General features: G+C 62.2%; 3 protein-coding genes across 3 annotated transcripts in view; 2 read left to right on the top strand and 1 right to left on the bottom strand.

Annotated features, from left to right (window-relative positions):
- The first annotated feature begins 543 nt into the window (after positions 1–543).
- MED16 (mediator complex subunit 16) lies at positions 544–9,035 on the top strand. The gene is made up of 14 exons (XM_068174009.1): positions 544–697; positions 1,048–1,155; positions 1,284–1,453; positions 1,969–2,400; positions 2,666–2,771; positions 3,403–3,558; positions 4,557–4,768; positions 5,013–5,219; positions 5,649–5,859; positions 6,044–6,177; positions 6,544–6,736; positions 6,955–7,171; positions 7,520–7,603; positions 8,333–9,035. Exons 1-14 carry the CDS (start codon positions 562–564, stop codon positions 8,457–8,459), a joined length of 2,493 nt encoding a protein of 830 aa, XP_068030110.1. The 5' UTR covers positions 544–561; the 3' UTR covers positions 8,460–9,035.
- Positions 9,036–10,353: 1,318 nt separating this feature from the next.
- LOC137463085 (complement factor D-like) overlaps positions 10,354–22,033 on the bottom strand; it is an 85,953-nt gene continuing 74,273 nt past the window's right edge. The window contains exons 2-6 of the mRNA XM_068174026.1: positions 12,403–12,507; positions 12,067–12,220; positions 11,674–11,818; positions 11,031–11,288; positions 10,354–10,841 (exon numbers count right to left, since the gene is read on the bottom strand). Coding sequence (XP_068030127.1) covers positions 10,668–10,841; positions 11,031–11,288; positions 11,674–11,818; positions 12,067–12,220; positions 12,403–12,469 — 798 coding nt within the window. The 5' untranslated portion in view covers positions 12,470–12,507 and the 3' untranslated portion in view covers positions 10,354–10,667. The remainder of the gene's footprint in view (positions 10,842–11,030; positions 11,289–11,673; positions 11,819–12,066; positions 12,221–12,402; positions 12,508–22,033) is intronic.
- PLPPR3 (phospholipid phosphatase related 3) lies at positions 14,580–19,021 on the top strand. Its single transcript, XM_068174013.1, has 8 exons — positions 14,580–14,829; positions 15,511–15,629; positions 15,783–15,968; positions 16,104–16,233; positions 16,432–16,627; positions 16,703–16,760; positions 16,969–17,142; positions 17,397–19,021. The coding sequence occupies exons 2-8, from the start codon at positions 15,555–15,557 to the stop codon at positions 18,657–18,659; spliced, it is 2,082 nt and encodes a 693-aa protein (XP_068030114.1). The 5' UTR covers positions 14,580–14,829; positions 15,511–15,554; the 3' UTR covers positions 18,660–19,021.

Raw genomic sequence — 22,033 nt, 5'->3', positions numbered from 1 at the left:
GGTGCGGCTCGATACGAAATGCAGAATGAGCCTCCCAAGTGTTTCTCAGTCTTTTTCTCCCTTATTTCGCTCGGGTTTTCCCAAAAGTGTCCGAAATCTGCCGGTTATGTTGGCTATGGCTGCCCGGTGGCTTCTGGGTAGTTTGTTATGCTAATTAGAGCCGCTGGCTGGATCTCTGGGGGTGTCCGCGGCAGTGCCTGAGCGCGCGGCGCAGGCGCGGGACGGGCAGCCCGCGCAGGGGCCGGGGTCCTGGGGAGCGGCGGGAGGCGGCGGGCGCCGGTGAGTGCGGCCGGGCCGGGCCGGGCCCCCGGGAACCTCCGGCACCTCCCCGGGGAGGGGGGACGACCCTCCCGCCCGCCGTAGGGTCGGTACCCGCGGGCCGCTCCCTCCGCCTCCCCCCCCCGGGACCGCCGGGGTTTCTCCCGGTGCGGGGCTGTTCCCACCCGTGCCCCGAGAGCTGTGCCCCCCCCGCCATGGCCCCTGAGGCTGGGGGCTCCCGGTGTGACCGGCCTTGTGTCGCCCCCAGGCAGGGCCCAGGCTGTCCCGTGTCGGGCCGCCGGGATGGACCTGGCCTACGTGTGCGAGTGGGAGAAGAAGCCCAAGAGCAACCACTGCCCCTCCATCCCCCTGGTGTGCGCCTGGTCCTGCCGCAACCTCATCGCCTTCACCACGGACCTCCGCAATGAGGAGGAGAAAGGTACCGCGAGCCCCTCGGGAAATCCCTCCTGGCAGCTCCCGGTGCTCCCGGGAGGGGCCCGGATCCGTTGGGCCGGAGCTCTGCCCTGCCCCTGGCAGCTGCCGCCTGCTGCTCCTCCTTTTCCTTCCATCCCTCCGCCTCTGGCGGTGTCTCACACGCGTTTGTTTCCCCTAAACCAGGACCGACATCTCTAAACTACACCACGCTGGTGTCTGGCCCCTCACTGAGTTCCCAGCACAGTTGCTACGCTGCCCCAAATCATTTCTATAAAACATTTTATGTTTGCCCTGCATCAGCTGAGGCTCAGGAGCGGTGACAAGGGACAGGGAGTCACTTCTCTGTTCACACAGATCTCACCCACATGGTCCATATCATCGACACCGAGCACCCCTGGGACGTCTACTCTGTGAACTCGGGCCACACCGAAGTCATCACGTGCTTGGAGTGGGATCAGTCAGGTGAGCTGGGCTCCCTCCTCCTTGTCACCGTGTCCCACCCCTGCCGTGCATGTCCCGAAGCCATGGGCTGTCATTCCCTGTGGGGTTTTGCCTGTCCCCCCTGTTGTCACGCAGTGTCATTGGCACAGGCTCCAGGCTGCTCTCGGCAGATGCTGATGGCCACATCAAGTGCTGGAGCATGACAGATCACCTGGCCAACAGCTGGGAGAACACGGTGGGCAGCGTGGTGGAGGGGGACCCGGTGGTGGCCCTGTCCTGGCTGCACAACGGCGTCAAGCTGGCTCTGCACGTGGAGAAGGTTTGTCTCAGCTCCGTGAGGGATCTGGGCTGGAGCTCTGCCTCAGGGCTTGGCAAAGAACTCAGGATCCTGCCTGTGTTCCGTGCTCTGGGCTCTCTTGTGGCCTTGGGGAGTTTTTCCAGTCCAAGAGAAGTCAGGTTCCTGGTTCCTGCTGAGTTCTGAGGGGGGTTGGAGCCTTGTTTCTTTTGGTGTTTCAGATGTGTCTCCCCTAGTCTGGTACCTCAGTTCTAGGCAGGAGCATGGAGATAGAGCAGTTCTTTCCTTACCCGTGGTGACTCAGAGCAAATGCATTCGGGGTGCTGAGGTTTGAGCTGGGCATCTGGGCACAGACATGAGCTCTTCGTGTGTGATCCTGCAGACTCTGAAAGCCCAAAGCTGCCAAGCACAAGTTCCCTGCTTGTGTTTTCTTAACTCCTGGCATGTCCCACATAAATCCTGCCCTTCTCCCACCAGAAGAGCTCCGCAGGCACAAATGTTGGCTGCAAACACTTAGGTTTTGTTGACCTTTGTTACAGTCTGGAGCCTCGAACTTCGGCGAGAAGTTTTCCCGGGTGAAATTCTCTCCGTCGCTGACGCTGTTTGGTGGGAAGCCCATGGAGGGCTGGATTGCTGTGACCATCAGCGGGCTGGTCACCGTGTCCCTCCTCAAGCCCAACGGGCAGGTGCTGACGGCCACCGAGAGCCTGTGCCGCCTCCGCTGCCGCGTGGCCTTGGCCGACATCGCCTTCACGGGCGGGGGCAACATCGTGGTGGCCACGTCTGATGGCAGCAGCACGTCCCCCGTGCAGTTCTACAAGGTGTGTGTCAGCGTGGTGAACGAGAAGTGCAAGATCGACACCGAGATCCTGCCGTCCCTCTTCATGCGCTGCACCACCGACCCCGCGCGCAAGGACAAGTACCCGGCCATCACCCACCTGAAATTCCTGGCTCGGGACATGTCAGAGCAGGTGGGCAGCTGCTCTTTGCTCCACCCGGCCTTCCTCGGAGGGTCTGGAGGTGACCAGCATGTCCTGCAATACCCTTGGCATTCCTAGTTGCCCTTCTGGTGCGGCTGGAATTAGGGACCTCGCCTCCCACTGATTTGATCCTCTGCTTTTTGCCGCTGGAGCATGACCTGAATGGGAGCAGAACCTTAGAAATGGGAGGGTGAGAATGACCAGGGCAGTGTCCTCCCTGTTGTGAAGCTTGTGATGGGGGGGCTCTGTTCCACAGGTGCTGCTTTGTGCCTCCAACCAAAACAACAGCATCGTGGAGTGCTGGTCCCTTAGGAAGGAGGGCCTGCCTGTCAACAACATCTTCCAGCAAATCTCTCCTGTGGGTAAGTGTCTGTTCTGGCGACTCTCAAGAACAGGAGCTCGGTCTGAGGGAAAAAGCAGCACAGTTTCTCACATCCGTTATCCCATATATGAGATTACTCAGAATCTCATGTTTATTTTCAGGTGTTCTCAGTCCATTCTGTGTGTTTGCATCATAGGCAGCAACTTGCAGTTTCCAGGAAGGGGTTTGGTTGTTGCTTCATCAAAGGCATTTTTTTGTGTTTTGCTGCACAGCCGCCCTTCCTGCCACCAGTGGAGCAAAGGCTCCCAAAGGACCAGGATTGAGCAGCAGAGCTGGATTAATCCCCTGCCCCGGCTGCCTGGGCTCCACCTGATCTCAGATAGAACAGAATTAATCAGGGCAGTTTGTTTGGTGAAATATAAAGGATTATTGTATATAAGGATCTTAGTCACCCTCAGCAGAGCTTCCCATCAAGAGAGATTTAGCAAAACATGTTGTTTGTATAATTCAGGGAAAAAATAGGGAACTATGAGGGAAATATACTGGAAATATATGGGAAATATACCAGTGCCTGCTCTGTGATCCTGCTTGGGGGAGCCCGGGCAGAAATGGGGGCAGATTTTCTGATCTCTCTGGGACAAAACCCTCCCTCATTTGCTTATTTTCCCCAGTGGGAGACAAGCAGCCCATGATCCTGAAGTGGCGGATCCTGTCTGCCACCAACGACCTGGACCGGGTGTCGGCCGTGGCGCTGCCAAAGCTGCCAATCTCCCTGACCAACACCGATCTAAAGGTGGCAAACGACACCAAGTTCTTCCCTGGACTGGGTGAGGAGTTCCTGTTGTCTTCATCCTAAACACATGACTTTTGCTTGAAATGTCACTACACACTGCACTTGATCTTGGCTGGACAGTGTTCAGGCAGAAAGGGACCTGGGGGTGCTGGTCGACAGCCGGTTGAATATGAGCCAGCAATGTGCCTTGGTGGCCAAGAAGGCCAATGGCATCCTGGCCTGCATTAGGAATTGTGTGACCAGCAGGAGCAGGGAGGTCATTCTTCCCCTTTATTTGGCGCTGGTGAGACCGCATCTTGAGTGCTGTGCCCAGTTCTGGCCCCGCAGTTTAGGAAGGACATTGAGATGCTTGAGTGCGTCCAGAGGAGGGCAGCAAGGCTGGTGAGGGGCTTGGAACACAAGCCCTGTGAGGAACGTTTGAAGGAGCTGGGGTTGTTTAGCCTGGAGAAGAGGAGGCTCAGAGGTGACCTTGTTGCTCTCTACAACTTCCTGAAGGGAGGCTGGAGACAGGTGGGGGTCGGTCTCTTCCACCGGGCAGCACTGACAGAACAAGAGGACACAGTCTCAGGCTACGTCAGGGAAGGTACAGGTTGGATATTACGAAGAAATTTTTCACCAAAAGAATAACAAAGTACTGGAATTGTCTTCCCAGGGAGGTGGTGGAATCACCATCTCTGGATGTGTTTAAAAAAAGACTGGACGTGGCACTTGGTGCTATAATCTAATTGAGGTGTCAGGGCATGGGTTGGACTTGATGATCTTAGAGGTCTCTTCCAACCTCATTGTTCTGTGATTCTGTGATTCTGTCACCACCTGAGCTGTAGGTGAAGTAAAGCATGTGGAATGCTGAGGGAAGACTTTCAAAGAGGAGGTGTTCCCAGCCATCCCATTGTGGGAAGAGGCTGTGCAATGCTGTGAGCCCCCAGCCCTTTGGCTTCTCCATAGGCTTCCGTGGTGGCCACTGCTTTGGCTGAAGGCTCTGCCACGCTGGGAGGAGCTGCTTGCTCAGCCTCACTTGTCTCCTGTCCCCAGGCCTGGCCTTGGCTTTCCATGATGGCAGTGTCCACATCGTGCACCGGCTGTCCCTGCAGATGATGGCCGTGTTCTACGGCTCCTCCTCGCAGCGCCCCGTGGATGAGCCGGCCCTCAAGCGCCCGCGCACCACAGGGCCCCTGGTGCACTTCAAGGCCATGCAGCTCTCCTGGACATCACTGGCCCTGGCTGGTGTGGACAGTCATGGGAAGGTTGGTGCTCTCTTACGGTGGGGTTATTTCTCACCCAGGCTCTCTGAGGGGTGATGGGTTGCTCAGGAAACACTGGGAATTCCAGCTGTGAGATCTGTATTGGAAAGGGATGTATCCCATCAGTGTCCGAAACTGTCACTAGGTCAGGGTTGAGCTTCATTGGCCCCCAAGTTGTGTTGTAGCTTTGTGGGACAATTTTAAGCCCACTCCTGAAGCCAGTTTCCCTTTGGTTTCTCCCTTCAAGCTGAGCATGCTCCGCATCTCCCCCTCCATGGGCCACGTGCTGGACATGAACATGTCCCTGCGGCACTTGCTGTTCCTGTTGGAGTACTGCATGGTGACTGGCTACGACTGGTGGGACATCCTGCTCCACGTCCAGCCCAGCATGGTGCAGAACCTGGTGGAGAAGCTGCACGAGGAGTACATGCGTCAGAACGCGGCCCTGCAGCAGGTGGCTGGGTGGGAGCTCTGGGCTCACTCCCAGGGTGGGCATGGTGAGGGCTCAGGGACTTGGAGTGGGGACAGCCAGTGCCGGTCCTCAGGACAGCGGTGGCTCTGCCTGGCTGCGCTCTCTGAGCGCCCTGCTCGGGCAGTGATGGAGCTGGGAAGAGCTTCCACGTCAGCAGCATTCACTTTCACTGATATCAGCGGGGTCTTAGCTGTTGGAAACTTGGGGTGAGATGGTGAAATCTATTTTTGGCAGATTCTGGGAACAGCAGCACGTGCCCAGCACAGTGCTCACGTGCGTGGCAGTCACTGCTCCTGTCACTCCTGCAGCAGAAAGGGAGAGCAGAGAATAAAGCAGCAGCAGCAGCTCTAATGAGCTTATGCTAATTCCTGCCTTTTCTTGTGCCTTTTGCTGCGTTTCCCCGTGGCTCAGGTGCTCTCCACACGCATCGTTGCCATGAAGGCGTCGCTGTGCAAGCTCTCCTCCAGCACCATCGCCCGTGTGTGTGACTACCACGCCAAGCTCTTCCTCATCGCCATCAGCTGCACCCTGAAGTCGCTGCTGCGCCCACACTTCCTCAACACCCCTGACAAGAGCCCCGGGGACCGGCTCACCGAGATCTGCTCCAAGATCACGGATGTAGGTACTGACTGCTCACAGCATCCTGCGCCGCGTTCCCAGCGTTTGGGGTTGGACTGTTCCCTGTGGTGTCACAGTCTCATAGTAACTCCTGGGTTTGAGGAGGAGGACAAGGGTGACCTCCGCAGGGAGGGTGTGAGGTTCGGATCCATCTTCCTGAGCCAGGCAATGTCTTGGCTCTCTTCCAGACATTGACAAGGTGATGATTAACCTGAAGACGGAAGAGTTTGTCCTGGAGATGACGACATTGCAGTCCCTGCAGCAGCTCATCCAGTGGGTGGGGGATTTTGTGCTCTACCTGCTGGCCAGCCTTCCCAACCAGGTGAGGCCTGGAGTGCCAGGAACACGCTGAGAGGACAAAAACACCCATGGGCAGTGCTGGGGAGCTTTGTCAGGGCACATAGGGCCGCATGTCCCTGTCAGCACAGGCACTGGGGAGGAGTAAGGAGCAGCAGAATTAGAGAATGGCCCTTCCCATGCTCATCTGGGTCTGGTGACCAGCACGGTACCTGGGGGATTTGGGGACACTTCTCTTGCAGCTCTGCAGAGGTGTCCCCTTCAGGTGACCCTCCACCATCCCCAGCAGTGGGTTCTGTAGGCTGTGTGCTGCTGGAAGCAGGAGCTGTCTGGATGCAGTGTGGTGGCTGGGGCTGGTGCCACCCCCACCCACGCCGCTGTCCCCCCGCAGGGCTCCCCGGTGCGCCCTGGCCACAGCTTCCTGCGCGACGGCGCGTCCCTCGGCATGTTCCGGGAGCTGATGGTGGTGATCCGCATCTGGGGGCTGCTGAAGCCCAGCTGCCTCCCCGTGTACACGGCAACCTCAGACACCCAGGACAGCATGTCCCTGCTTTTCCGGCTCCTGACCAAGCTCTGGCTGTGCTGTGAGTGTGGCCGGTTCCCTGAACAGTAATTCCTGCAGCAGTGGGGTGGGACGTGACTCCGAGGGGGTCTGGCACACTGAGAAAGGGCAAGTGCAGCTGCCAAAGTTATTGTTTTCCAGGCTGACTTGGCAGTGGAGGAGGAGGCTGCACGCAGCTCTCTGGAGGTCTGAGAGAGAAATGTAAAGGTCACGGGGTTTTTTCCTTCATTTCCCACGCAGGTCGTGAGGAAAATCACATCACAGAGCCTGATGATGCCCTGATCGATGAGTGCTGCCTCCTGCCCAGCCAGCTGCTCATTCCCAACATTGACTGGCTGCCCATCAACGATGGCATCATCAGCAAGCTGCAGAACAAGCAGCTGGTCCGGCTGCAGTTTGGGAAGGCTCCCGGGCTCGTTGGCCACACTGTCTCTTCCCAGTTCGATGCCTTTGTCAGGTACAAACCCCTGGAAAGAGTCAGTGCCGTGGTGAGGAGTCTTGGCAGCTCTTAGGTTTGGCTTGTCTCCTTGCTGCTGTGACCCAAGAGCAATTTGTCCTCTCTGCTCAAATCCCTTTCTCAGCTTCTGATGGGCTGGGAATTTTAAGTACTGAAAAGTGATAGCAAATGGGGGGAAAAACCCCATTAATTAATGTGATTAATTGTGTCGTTGTGACAACGAATCTCGTGGCACTGGGTGGGTAATTGGGCAGAACCTCTGCCAAGTTGGCCAGTGAGGTACAGCTCCCTGTCCTGGGGGCAGCTCGTGAAAAGTGACACTAGGAAAGTCCTGCTCTCCCTCCCCAGGGCCCCTGGACAGCCCAAAATTGACCACCTGAGACGGCTGCACCTGGGTGCGTACCCAACAGAGGAATGCAAGTCCTGTACCAGGTAAGTGACACTTGGACTGTCCTGTGTCCTTCAGGAGCTCTCTGAAGATGGCTGGGGCTGTAGTTAAGGTGTCCCCAACCTGGGATGCCCATGTCATTGTCAGAGAGTGGCACTGTTGCATTCTGGCCCTTGGGTTAAAAATCAGATCAGATAAAGCTCTTAAAGTAATCTGGCCTGGAGGAGACCCTACAGCAACTCCTTTATGTGATGCCCAGTTCTGTGGGTCTGGTCATTAAAGCACCTGTGTGGTCATGGCAGGGCTGGAGGAGGAATCACCCAGCTGCCCCTGCTCCTCTTTTGGGGTCATCTTTTCACCAGGCTTGCATTTCATGCTGCCCTACTCATCCACCCTCATGGGAGAGCCTGGATTTCAGGATAATGGCTCAGGGAACAAACATCCATCTAAGTCATGTGATTGAATTAGCTTTAATTACTGATTTTAATAGAAAGCCTCTGTAGCAGATCATTTTTGTGAGATGACTGTCAGTTGTTTCATGTATAAACAGCAGCTGGGGCTGTTCCTTGCCAGGCTCCAGCTCCAGCAGAGCCCTCAGCGGGATTGTTGCTTGCTGGTTTCAGCTGGTTTTGGTGCTCACAAGTGTCATCTGCAGATGACAGGAGCTGGTTTCCCCCATGGATACCCAGATCCCTGTGTGATCCATGCAGCTCCCCAGCAGTGCTGGCTCTGCACAGCCCCCCGGGCTGGCTGCACCCTCCATGTCCCCCCAGGTGTGGCTGTGTCACCATGCTGAAGTCGCCCAACAAGGTGACAGCAGTGAAGCAGTGGGAGCAGCGCTGGATCAAGAACTGCCTGTGTGGGGGACTGTGGAGGAAGATGCCCCTCAGCTACTCCTGAGCTCTTCCCGGGGTGCAGTGGGGGCCAAGAGTTGCACAGGACTCCCTTCATGGAGGTTTTGGGACAAGGGAATGGCAGCTCCTCTTCCTCATGCTGGAAAAGCTACTGCTGCTCGCCCTTGTTTGAGCTGTGCTGGAAAGCAGAGCTGAGGGAGCTGTGCTTTTACCAGGGAAGAGCTGGAAAGGAATGCCAGAGGTTTCCCCATCATTTGGGGCCCGGAAGGGGAGAGCCTGGCTGTGTTTTGTGTCTGTGCCAGCAGAGCAGCAATGTTCTGGCAGCTGCCCTGGCCTGGGCAGAGAGTGGTGATGGGGCAGCTGGCAAGGAATAAAGTCCCAGCTGAGGGGAGCACAGCTGGTACCTCACATCCATCCTCACATCCATGCTGTGCCTTCGGCTGCTTGGGAAGTGCCACATGGGCTGGGCACTCCTGATCCCTCAGCAAACTTGTCCCTGAGACAGGAGTTGGCTCCTGTGTGCCCATCAGTGTTGGATGGGAGCAGGAATATGAGTGCCGCTGCCTGAACCCTCCTTTTGCCTCTTGCTGTTGTAAATAAAAATTCTCCTGATTTTGTACAGAACCAAGTGGTTTGTTTCTGTGGTGTGACGTGGCTGCCCAGTGTGGGGCCAGGGCATCTGTCAGGAAAGGAACCAGCATCGTTGGAAAAAGGGCAAGGGGAAACGGACGTTTTCAAGGTTCGCCTTACGGACACTCGAGGAAAAAACATCAGTTCCCTGGGGTTGTGCAAGCCTCCAGCTTCAGCAAGGCTGGACACTTGAGCATGCCAGAGGAGGAGCATTCCTGGTGCAGCCAAAAATCGTTCCAGACTTTTGCCCTCCCTTGCCCTCAGCTGCTGCTGCCCTGGGCAGGAAATCACAACCTCCTGGAGCCAGCGTGGCTGTGCCTGGGGAGCCCCAGCCCCGGGGGTGATCTGCGCCCGCTCCTCTCCCACAGGTCCTTCAGCTCCTAGGGGGATAAGCCTGGAGCCTTCTGCTGCTGCATCCCAGCCAGCAATTCCAGGTCCCCACAGACCGTTTAAGAGGGGGAGTGAGCCAGTCTTAGTACATTCCTTTCCCTCTGGAACCATGATTTCATTATTCTTGAGAACTGGAGCTGGTGACAGAGTTCATCCCTCGACTCCAGCAAATGTTTCGCTGCACAGAGCTGTGAGAGCTGTACAGACCTCTCCCCCTCTCTGCTCTGCTGGTAATTAGGGACAATCAAATGGCTAATTAGGAAACTGCACCTTATTAAGGCTCTTTTCTCCTGTAAGTAAAACTCAAACCGGGCCCTCTGTGAGCTCCTCATAGAACAGGTTTGGGATTATTAATGTTTGATTTGGAGCAGGGAGCAGCAGCACAGCAGGGGGATGGAGACACATTCGTGTCCCCCTCAGGCCCCTGCTGACCACAGATCTCCTGGGGAGGGACTGGAAGGGTCTGGCAGTGCCCTGGGCTGTGCTGCTGCCCTGCTCCCAGCTCTTGTGCCTTGGCCCTGCTCCTTCCAAAGACAGGGCAGTGGGAGAACAGGGCTCTGGGGGTGACCAGGGTTGTGGTGGGAAGATGGCTCTGCCCTGCCCCTCAAGAGGGTCCCAGTGAGCATCCTGCTGGGTTCCAGCACGGATCCCACCGTGCGAGCCAGAGCTGCCACTGCCATATCAGCAACAGGCAGATCCTGCTTTCCCAAATATTCACACAATGACCCTGCGGGAGGTCCCAGATCTCGATCATATTGTGGCCACACTGCAGGATGTGTCCCCTGCTCCCAGCCAAGGCCATTCCCAAGGGTACAACCTCAGCATGTCCCACCTCATGTCCAGCTCCCCCCTGGGCAGGGCCTCCTGCACAGACCCCCCCCAGCTCCCACCTTCACCCCACTCCTCCAGCCCAACAGCTCTGCAGGAATCATCATCACTTTATTGCAGCGGTCGCAGGCAGCATTCTGGGCACCTTCAGCAAAGCCTGTTGAGGGCTGTGACCCCCAGTTCTCCCCCACGTGGGCCCTGGACTTTGTGAGTGGGGAGCCAGGGACCCCCTTCCTTGGTTCCTCACCAGTCCCCTGGCCCAGCCCTCCTCTTGGCTTGTGGGGACACCCTGGCAGCAGGGTGAGCAGCAGTGGGAGCCCGTGGCATGCAGTGGGGCCGCACTGTGTGTGCTCCGGCCGTGCTGGCAGCAGCAAGCCGTGGCATGGAGCAGGCCCCTGGGGTGCCCTCAGCGAGTGTCCCCCTCCCCTTCGGCAGAAGCCATGACCCTGTCGATCCAGGCTGCGTAGGGGGCGATGCGGGTGTAGATGGCCGGTTTCTTGTAGTTGCCACAGACACGGGAGCCGGCCGTGACCACCCCCTCGGCCACCCCGCCACAGACCAGGGGTCCACCGGAGTCTCCCTGCAGGACCAGACCTCATCAGTATGGCCAAGGCTTTGCTAGGACACCCCAGCACAGGGGGCACCCACCCTGGGGACGCTGTCCCCTCCTGCTCCGCAGCCCCTCTCCCAGGCTCTGGGCATTGTGCCCTGTTGTCCCCTCCCAGCCCTCCGGGAGCCGGGCCGTGGATCCGAGGAGGGTGTGTGGTACCTTGCAGGTGTCCTTCCTGCGGGAGTCGGTGCACATCATGTTCTGGGTGATGGTGCCGTCGTGGCGCGTGCGGTGGTTGCAGACGTCGCGGCTGATCACCGGCCGCTCCACCTGGTGCAGCTTGTCCGGCCGGGTGCCGCTGTGGTCCGTGGTGCCCCATCCCGCCACCTCGCACACCGTGTCGGCCGCCACGTCCCTGTCCTCCCGCTGGAAGGGCAGCACCCGCACGTCCGCGTTCAGCTCCGCTTTCTCCTCCAGCTGCCACAAAGCCAGAGGGGACCCAGGTCACAGGGACAGCTGTGTCCAGGACCCAGCAGGGCACAGTGAGCCCAGCCCTGACACTGAGACCACCCTTCTCAGCCATGCTCAGGGCTTCGCCTCCTGGTTGGAGCCCCAGGGTGCAGCCAGAGACCAGAGCTGGAGCTATGAGGAACATGGAGGCATTTGGACAAAGGTCTTTGGTGGGGGAAGCAGGGATGGTCCCGTTGCACAGGGAGGGATGGACAGGGGAACCAGGCCCAGGCTGACCGTGAGGACTTCCTCCGGCCAGTCAGTGACCCTGCAGGGTCCCAAGGGACAGTGGGATTTGCAGGAACGGGGCCGTGCCTGGTGGGGAGGAGGGTCCCATCAGCCACCAGCCCACCTGGAGGAGGAGAAGGTCGTCCTTGTTGTTGTGGATGTTGCTGCCAGGGTGGGGGAACTGGGTGCGCACTTGGTACAGGCGTTTGTGGGGCTCCGGTTCCGTCAGCGAGTGGGCTCCCAGCAGCACCTGGAAGAGTTTGCCATCCCTGGAAGAGAGTTAGAGTGTGGGACAAACAGCCCGGGCGTGTCACTGCACCCAGCCATGGAAATGGGGTGCTGTGGGGGGTTGGAGAGCCCAGCAGGGAGCTCCGGGAGGTCCTACAGCCGCTGCCCAGTCCTCTCTGCAGGTGGGAGCTGAGTCCCACGCTCTGAATGGGGGTTGATGCTCCAGAGTGGGATTTGGTCTTAGTCCAGCAGCCCCCCCAGCCATGCACTGACCCCCACCCCCACTCACGTCTCCTCGATGCAGTGGGCAGCGCTCAGCACCCACTGCTCGGCGATGAGGAAGCCCCCACAGACGTGCTGCCCGTCCAGCTGCAGCGAGGCCATGTACGGCTTCAGGTGGGGCCGGGCTTCGGAGCCCCTCAGGATCCGTCCCCGGGGCTGCCCTGCAGGAGAGAGGCCGGCTCAGCTGAGGGGCATGGAAAAGTGTCACTCCCGTGGTCCCTTCCCAGGATCCCTGAACCCCTCCTTGTGGGCTGCACCAGCACCTGGCTGCAGGTGGAGGCAGGAACTGGGGATCTGGGCAGGCACCCCCGTGCCATGTCACTGCCCTGGGGGGTGCACTCACCATTCACTGGGGCCCAGAGGAGCAGCAGCAGAGCGAGGACAAGGACGGGAGCAGGGCTTGGCCCCATGGCTGCAGAGCCCGGCGATGCCTCTGCCCGGCTGGGGGGTGTGCAGGGGTTTTGGGGTGCGCGGGGGCTGCGGGGTCTGCGGGGCGGGCGCTGCTCAGCCGGGGCTGGGGCTGGGACTCGCTTTTATGTCCAGTTTGGGGCGGCGGGGGGGCAGGAAAAGGGGGAGCGGAGGGAGCGGGGGGGTTTCCGTAGCGTGGGCTGAATGTTTTGAAATATTCAGCTTATAAAAGGGGTCAAGGGTTCCCGGCACAAACAGCGCGGGAGGAGGAAACAGCCCGGCCCAGCTGCCGGCCCTGGCACCCGCCGCCGGGGATTTCTGCGCCAGGGTTTAAAATGCCGAAGAAGTTCAGGCTTTTGGCAAAAGAAGGCTCCGGCAAATTCTCTCCCCGCCCTCCCAGGAGCAGGGGCCCCCGGCCGGCCTGGGGGGCCGGTGCTTGGTGGGTGCTGGGTGCCAGCCCGGGAGGTGCCCAGGGATACAAACCCGTCCCCTCACCCCTGCCCCGAAGGGGTTCCTGCAGGGCTGGGGGCGGCGGTGGTGGCAGGGGTGATGGCAGCGACAGGGGCGGCGTCCGGGACGCCGGTGGCGGTGGCAGCCCCGGTCCCCTCTGCCTTTCTCCCCGGTGCCACTAAGCGGAGCCACCGCCTCGGCTCCCGCCCGGTCCCGGCGCGTCCCCGAGCTCGGAGCCGCCCGGAGCCCCTTCCCGGGCTCGCCCCCGGTGCCTCTCACCGCGCCTCGAGATCTCGCTGCCCTCGCACCTTACCGGGATGGCCACCGGCCACCGTGGCTACCCACGGCTGGGTCCGGCCGCGCTCCCGATAGCGCAGCTGGGACCGAGCAGGGCTCCAGGGGACACCCCGCGAGGGGCTGGAGCCCACCCTCTCCTTGTTTTCCTGCTCCACGAGCTTTGACAGCTCCGAGCTGCCGCATTCCCTTTGTCCGGCTGCACAGACGCCCAATCGCCCCCACCTCTGACCCTCCGAGCCCCCAGGCCAACGGACCCGTGGTCAGCGGGTGGCCGGACACATCGGCGAGGAGGGGGCCGGGCGCTGGGGGTCCCCGGAGGCTCAGGTGTCCCTCGGTAGTGGTGGCTTCGCCTCCCCGCTGTCCCCACGTGCTGGTGGCACACGCTGGGCTGGGGTGGGAGCACGCAGTGTGGTGGCGTTGTGGGAGGGGGCTGAGCCCGGCTCAAAGCAGGGATTTTCCGCAGGGAGAGCAGCTTAATCGCAGCTTCCAGGGATTCGGGATTTCGATGTTAAATACGCCGGGAGATTTCTGCCCACTTAGGGCCAAAAATGGAACAAGGGCACCATGTGGAGCCCGGGCTGCTCAGACCCCGGACAGGACCATGAGAGGGTGGTTTTGGGGAACAAGTGAGTGTGAGGTGCAGGGAATGGGGTACAGGGTGGGATGTGGGGTAGGGCACAGCCGGGATCCTCCGCAGAGCGAGGGCAGGGGCAGGTGGGGCCGGGGGGTTGCTGCCTCTGCCAGGAGGCGCCGGGAGCCTCCAGAAAGCAAAGGGAGCTGCACCCACCTCCCCAGGCCCAAATTTGGGAGACACAATGCTCCTGCTCGAGGAGTCCCTGGCACAAGGCTCCTGCTGAGGGTGGCCCCCGGCACTGTCCCTGGGGCTACTCGTGAGCTTGGGTCCAGGAGTGTCCTGAGCCACTCCCCGAAGCCCTCGGATGCCACGGGCAGGGCAGGCACTCGCCGGCCGACAGAGCCCAGGTGGGGGCTGGCAGAGCTCTGGGGCAGTGAGTTTGGGGGTCACGCACCCCCATGGTGTGGCAGCCCCGCTTGGCCACCCCTCGGGTCCCCACAAGCCAAGGCAGGGAAGGGAGCTCTGCCGGGCAGGAGGGGCAGTGGGCACCCCCCCGCAGCACAGGGGGACAAGGATGGATCGGGGCGTCGGCGGTGGAAGCAGCCCGGGTCGGGGGCGGCCCCGGGACCCCCCGGGCCCCTCGGTGCCTGGGCATGGTCCGGGATGCGGAGCGGTGCGGAGAGAGGTCGGTCCCACGGCTGTCCTCGGCCCCGCCCGGCCCTTTGTCTCGCCTCGTTCCCCCCCTCGACCTTCCGACCCTCTCCCAAACCCTCCAGACCCCCATCCCTGGACCGGCGGGGGCTCGGCGGGGGCTCGGCGGGGGCTCGGCGGCCCGGGAGGGGCCGGGGGCAGCGGGGCGGAGCGGGGGGCGGCGGGCGAGGGAGGAGGAGAAGGAGGAGGAGGAGGAGGCGGCGGGGGCGGAGGAAGCCGCCGCTCCCCGCGCTCCGCCGAGGCAGGAGCATCCCGGATCCCGGGGACATCCCCCCCTCGCCGCCGCTACCGCCGCCCCCTGCCCCGCTGCGCCCCGGGGCCGCCGCTGAGGTGAGTGGGGCGCACGGACCGGCACAAAGGGCCGCTCCTCCTCCCCCGACACCCCCTCCCATCCCTCGGCCCCGACCCCCGCCCGCGGCTGCGGCACGGTCCCTGCGAAGGGGAGGTTCCCCGCTGCGCCCCCGCCCTCCCGGTTATACCCCCGGTCAATCCCCCGTTCTTTCCCCCCCTTCACTGCCCCTCGTCGCTCCATCCCCGTTATCCTCCCCTCCTCATTTCGCAGCCCGGGCTCGGTGCAATCTCGAGGGGCTGGGCCGGGAGGGTTCGGGGAGCCCCATCCCCGGCCCGGCTCTGCGGGCGGCACACCCCCTCTGCACGCCCTCCGCAGCAGCCTCGCCGCTTGTCGCGGTAGTGACCGCCTGTCGCGACAGACGAGCCTCCGCCTCACCTGTTGTCACAGCCCCCGGCTCGGCTCGGCACCCCCCGGGGAGCTGGGGGCCACCCCTCCGGGGTGCTGGCACCCCCAGTTCCAGCTGTGTCTCTCTGGTGAGCGGGGGCAGTGCTGTGACCTGGGGGTGGCCGGGAGTGACATGGGCTGCCCGTACCCCTGCAGGGTAGGATGGTGGCTCGGGGGTGCCCCTACCCCTGCAGGGTCAGGGACTTGGAGGGGTGACCAAGGGTGACCATGGCTGCTCACCTCCCTGCTATGAGGTGACACTCGTGCCCCCACAGGGTGGAGGCACAGCCCGGTGGGACCCCTGCACCTGCCCAGGACCATGATCCCCCCCAAGGAGAAAGCCCGTGCCCCCAAGGACAGCATGACACTCCTGCCCTGCTTCTACTTCGTGGAGGTGGGTGTGGGGTGGGTGGGCACAGCGTGGGGGCTGTGCAGGGGGCTCTGTCCCGGGCCCTGGCACAGCGGGTCGGGTTCTGTGCCCCGTTCTGGTGGGGCTGTGCTGTGCCATTGCTCCGGGGGTCGTTGGTCCCCACTCTCTCCCCCACAGCTGCCCATCGTGGCCTCCTCCGTTGTGACGCTCTATTTCCTGGAGCTGACGGACCTCTTCAAGCCGGCCAAGGTGGGCTTCCAGTGCCATGACCGGGCGCTCTCCATGCCCTACGTGGAGACCAACGAGGAGCTCATCCCGCTGCTGATGCTGCTCAGCCTGGCCTTCGCCGCGCCCGCTGCCTCGGTGCGTCCGGGCTTGTCCCGTGCTGGGGGTCGGGACAGAGCTGGGTATTGGGGTCCCGGTGCCTGGCGGTGTCCATCATCCATCGGGTGGCTCTGCCCAACCCCAGTCCTGCCTGAGCCAGCGGTTCCTTCCCAGATCATGGTCGGGGAGGGCATGGTGTACTGCCTGCAGTCCCGGCTGAAGGGCCGCGCCGGTGCCGAGGGCAGCATCAACGCTGGTGGCTGCAATTTCAACTCCTTCCTGCGCCGCACCGTCAGGTTTGTGGGTACGTTGTGCCACAGCCTGGACAGAACCTGAGGGCTGGAGGCGATGTGGGGCCACCCTGGCTGTGAGACCCTGTGGGTCTGGCCCCACCCAGACCCTGGACACTGCAGCAGACCCATCCCAGTGGGTGCTCCAGGGCTGGGTGAGTCCTGGTTTGCCCGACATGGGTGACCCACTGTCCCATTCCTGCCATCCCCAGGCGTTCACGTGTTCGGGCTCTGTGCTACAGCCCTGGTGACAGACGTCATCCAGCTGGCCACAGGCTACCACGCTCCCTTCTTCCTGACCGTCTGCAAGCCCAACTACACACTGCTGGGCACCCCCTGTGACGCCAACCCCTACATCACCCAGGACATCTGCTCAGGCACCGACAAGCATGCCATCCTCTCTGCCAGGTGCGTGCCAGGGGAGCCCTGTGCCACGCTGCCAGCTCTCCTGCCCTGTCTCAACCACGTCCCTTCTCCCTGCAGGAAAACCTTCCCATCCCAGCATGCCACACTCTCGGCTTTTGCTGCTGTCTATGTGTCGGTGAGTTCCCAGCACTGCCTGGCACAAGCTGGCTTGGCACAAGTCCCATGCCATGGGCAGCTGTGTCCCTCTCCTGCTGGCATGGACAAGCTCTGCCCAATATTCCTGTGCCCATGCTGGGTGTGTGCGCTGGCACCTGCCGTCGCACATGCACCCAAGAGCTCTGTGCATGGCCAAGGTCGTGACTAACAGCCTGTTCCTGCCCCAGATGTATTTCAACTCCATCATCTCAGACAGCACCAAGCTCCTCAAGCCTATCCTGGTCTTTGCCTTCGCCATCGCTGCCGGCATCTGCGGCCTGACCCAGATCACCCAGTACCGCAGCCACCCCGCCGACGTCTACGTGGGCTTCCTGATCGGCGCTGGCATTGCCGCGTACCTGGTGGGTGCTGGTCCTGCCCTTGGCCCAGGGAGGGGGCTGGGGGATGCTGCTGGGGCCATTTGACTCCACACTCTCCAGAGCAGCTGTGGCTACCCCATCCTTGGAAGTGTTCAAGGCCAGGCTGGACAGGGCTTGGAGCAACCTGGTTTAGTGGAAGTTGTCCCTGCCTGTGGCAGGGACAGTGGACTAGATGACCTTTAAAAGTCCGTTCCAACACAAACCATTCTAGGATTCTGTGGTTCCCCTTCCCGCAGGCTTTCCATGCTGTTGGCAACTTCCGTGCCCCAACGGAGCGGGTCCCGACGCAGGCACCGGCCAAGGACGCACTGCGGGCACTGACACAGCGGGGCCACGATTCTGTCTACCACCAGAACAAATCGGTGAGCACCGACGAGCTGAACCCGCAGGCGCGGCTGGAGGAGGCGGCACGGCCGGTGCCGCGCGAAAAGAACTCGCTGGGCAGCCTGAAGCGGGCCAGTGTGGACGTGGACCTGCTGGCCCCCCGCAGCCCCATGGGCAAGGAGAACATGGTGACCTTCAGCAACACCCTGCCCCGCGTCAACACCCCCTCCATGGACGACCCTGCGCGGCGCCACATGACCATCCACGTCCCCGTGGACGCCTCCCGCTCTAAGCAGCTCATCACGGAGTGGAAGCAGAAGTCGCTGGAGGGCCGGAGCATGACGCTGGCGGAGGAGGCGGCGCAGGGCCGGGCTGTGGGGGAGCCCAGCGAGGACGTGCCCCCCTCCCTGTACCCCACGGTGCAGGCGCGCTCAGCCGAGCGGGCGGCCATGGGGCCCCGCGTGCTCATCCAGCCCCGGCCGGGCGCCTCGCAGCTGGTGCACATCCCCGAGGAGAGCCAGGCAGGCGCTGGGGCCACGGCCGGCAGCGGGGCGGCCGTGCGGGCCAAGTGGGTGATGGTGGCAGAGAAAGGGGGAGCGCAGAGGGTGGCCAACCCCCCGCGCCTGATGCAGGTCATTGCCATGTCCAAGCAGCAGAGCCTTGTCTCTGTCACCCCCAAGCACTCGGAGACGTCCTCGTCCTCCACCAGCTCTGACTCCTCGCAGTACCGCTCGCCCTCCGAGCGGGACAGCTCCAGCATCATCACCATCGACGCCCACGCCCCTCACCACCCTGTTGTCCACCTCTCTGCTGGCAATGGGCCCTGGGAGTGGAAGTCGGGGCCGAAGGGGCCAGAGGGGCCAGATACCTACGAGCTGGGTGAGGTGGGGAAGGATTTCCACGGCTTCCGCCCAGCCAAGAGCGCCGGTGTCTCCCCTGGCTCCTCTGTCAGCGACATGGAGCAGGATGAGCCACGCTACGGCAGCCTGGCCGCCATCCCGGGGGCAGCAGGGGGTGGTGGGGAGCGGGTGGAGGCCCCCCCTGAAGGGCTGCTGGCCACAGCCAGCCGCGACTCCACGCTGCGGAGGAAGCCGGCCGAGCGGGACGGGGCGGTGGACAGCGAGGTGGACCTGTACTACAAGAAGATGCAGGCAGGCCGCAGGTTTAAGGACTGAGCCCCGCTGCCTTGCCGGGGCCCCACAGCCCTGCCCTGATCTGGGGGGGCTCTGTGATACCGGGGACCCTCTGCGGGGGATGGCAGGATGGGGCTGGCTTTGCTCTCGAGCAGCACGGCCACGCTGGTCCTGAGCCAGCTGAGACATCTCTGGGACCCCCGGCATGGGACCCCACTCCTGCTCAGGCAGCTGGTGGGGCTCTGCTCGCCCACAGGCTGTGGGGCTGGGCAGCTCCAAGCACTTTTGACTTTTTTTCTCTCTAACACTGGTGCTGACATTTCCGAGGGGTTATTTTATTCTGGCTCTGGAAGAAGATGTCTGTAGGAGGGTGGGGAGGGACAAATGGTGCTGAAGGGCTTTGCGGGGGGACTAGATTAAGGGGTTTAACAGGGGGAAGAGGCTGCTGTGGGGCAGCAGGCCATAGCTCCTGTGGGGGTTTGTGGGTGCTGGGGGTCCTGTGACACCCCCCCCATCCAGCACCCCCGGTCTGTGTGAGGGAGCCTGAGGGTGGACAGACTGGGGGATTGGGGAGGGGGCTGCCCTGCGCTGTGGCTCTGGGCGTGAGAGGCTGTAAATACTGCAGGGACTGGAGGAGAGGGGGGTGATGGGGTGGGGGTGCAGTGGGGGCTGAGCTCTGCCCCAGGAGGAGCAGCCCTGGGCTGCAGCCGAGGTCTGGGGGGAGCAGGGAGGGGATCTCCAGGCTGCGAATGTCGGGCAACAGCTGGAGCTACTGTGGTTTGAAAAGCAAATAAACACGTGGATGTTCCCTGGCTGGGTTATTTTGGCAGGTGGGGCAGCTGAATCCCACGAGTTGGGGGTGGGGGATAGGACCAGGGCTCCGTGGGAGTTCCCAGCCCCGGGCAGCAGTGGCAGGGGCGTCCCCCCCCACCACAGGACACTGTGCCGATAGCACCAAACTGCCACTGCCAATTGGATTAACAGTGGATATCCCAAAGCCTTTGCCTTGCAAACATATGGATTATCCACATAACCCTGACTCGGTGCTGGAAAAGCCACCCGGGATTAGCAGGAGGATTGTGGCAGCAGCTCGTGGTGTGCGGGGTTGTGGGGGGCCCTGGGGGGTGGGAGACGAGGGAGTCCAACTCCAACCAGCTCGAGAGCCCTGGGGCTGCTCCATCCAGCCGTGGTGCGGGTGACCCAGAGAGGTGACCCGGAGCCGCTGGCCAAGGTCAGCGGGATTGACGCCACGCTCCGGCGGTCCTTGGTGGGGGTCGGGGCGATGCGGGGGCTCCCAGCCCAGCAGCCCCACGTCGCCCCCGCGCTCACGGCTCATTGCGGTGCCGATGGCGTCACACGCCGCTTCCCGCCGCCTCTGACCCAGCGGTTTCCATGGCAACTGACAGCCCCGCATCGCTCTCGTAGTCTCGGGCAACCCCCCAGCCCCGCACCCGCTCTCGCAGCCCCGACTGGCCTCGGGCAGCCCCCCAGCAGCCGCTGCTGCATCGCCTGGGGACCCGCGGGGTCGGGAGGGAGCGGGACCATCCTCATCCTCATCCTCATCCTCATCCTCCCTCCACCCCCCCACCTCAGGTTGCAGCAGGAGGGGCTGTCAGCCCCCACCTCATCAGCTCCAGCCTGGAACTCTGCCTCGGCACCACACGTGTCCGGTGTCCCGGCCTTTTCCGCTGGGGACACCCTCTGCCAGGAGTCCCCGGCACGTCCGCGTGTCCCCCGGGTGAGCCCCAGGGGCAGGGCCCTCCTTTGTGACACACAAAGGGTTCAGCCCCACTCCCGGCCCCGCCCCGGGGCTCGCTTTACGATTTGGGATTCCCAAATCGCTCCCCGATTTAGGGTTCCTGCTTTGGGGTTCCGGCTGGCAGCTAACTCCCTTTCTGCACCCCTGGTGCTGAGGGCGGGTGTAAGGCCGGGCTTTAGGGTGCTCACCCCGCGGGCAGCACCTTCCCCAAGGCCGGGCTTTAGGGTGCTCACCCCGCGGGCAGCATCTTCCCCAAGACCGGGCTTTAGGGTGCTCACCCCGCGGGCAGCACCTTCCCCAAGGCCGGGCTTTAGGGTGCTCAGTCTGCGGGCAGCACCTTCCCCAAGACCGGGCTTTAGGGTGCTCACCCCGCGGGCAGCATCTTCCCCAAGGCCGGGCTTTAGGGTGCTCACCCCACAGGCAGCATGTTCCCCAGGGCCGGGCTTTAGGGTGCTCACCCCACAGGCAGCATCTTCCCCAGGGCCGGGCTTTAGGGTGCTCACCCCGCGGGCAGCACCTTCCCCCGGCTCCGGGCAGGGGCTGGAAGAGCCCTTTGGTGCGGAGCCCACCCCTGCAGCAGCTCCCACCTCCTCTGCGTTTTCCCGTTACAGTGTCGGGCAGTTTGGTCAGAGCCGGCCCGGGGTGCGGGCTCTGCCGTGTCTGGGGCACGGCCCGTCCCGGGGCCGGGCTGGGGGTGGGAGGGGGATGGAAGAGCAGAGCCGGGGCAGGACGCGACCCCCCGCAAGCCACCGCTGTTCCCATGGGGACCGCATCCATCGCTGCCACCCCGGTCGGATCTTTCAGCCGCACCAGCAGCCGATCAGTGTCCGAGGGGCCAGGGAAGGGCACAGGGATGCCCGCGATGGTTGCAAAGCCTGGGCTGGGCCCCAGAGAACTCAGGGAAGCAACCCCGGAGCGGTGACCCTGCTCACTCTTGAGGGGCAGCAACGCATCGCCCTCGGCCCAGCTTTCACAGGCAGAGGCAGCTGTTACAAATCCCATTAGCCTTTCAAGGAACAACAGTGGTCCCTTTCAGCAGCCCCCGGCTCCGGCAGGACCCCCTCGGTTACCCTGGAGCCAGAGGGCCGTGCAAACGCCTGTGGAATACGCTGGAGCCTAATGCCAGCTCAGCCCAGAGGGATGGGCCACAACGGCAGCTCCAGGTGGGGATCAGCTCCCCCCAGGACTCGGTGACTTTGGGACAGGAGTTTGAGCAGAGCTGAGCGTACAGAACCAGATCCCTAAGGAAGCACTACGCTCCTGAGGGAGGTCATGGAGAGATGGGAATTGCACCTCATCCCACAGGATGGAGAATGCCACATCCAGCCCCACAGCTACAGCACAGGACTACAGAGAGGAGGGTTTGACTCAAAGTGGGTTATTTTTCATGGATATTAGCCAGAACATATGGAAAGTTTAGGAACATGAAGTAACAAAGTGCTGGAGTGTGACACAGGCAGGGCATCACTGAGGGCCTGGCAGCCTCAGGCCTTGGGGCTCCAGCCTGGCACGGAGAGGCCGGAGGGCCAGACCCCATCCCATGGCTCCATGGAGACAGGGACACGCACTGCCAGCCCAGAGTGTGTGAAAAGTCAAAGTTAAATAAAATGAGGCAGCTGGAATTACATGAGAAGGAAAAATCAGAAGCAAAACAGGC

Source organism: Anomalospiza imberbis, chromosome 27 (assembly GCF_031753505.1).
Source record: "Anomalospiza imberbis isolate Cuckoo-Finch-1a 21T00152 chromosome 27, ASM3175350v1, whole genome shotgun sequence".
NCBI lineage: Eukaryota > Metazoa > Chordata > Aves > Passeriformes > Viduidae > Anomalospiza > Anomalospiza imberbis.
This window is presented reverse-complemented; position numbering and strand designations above follow the sequence as displayed.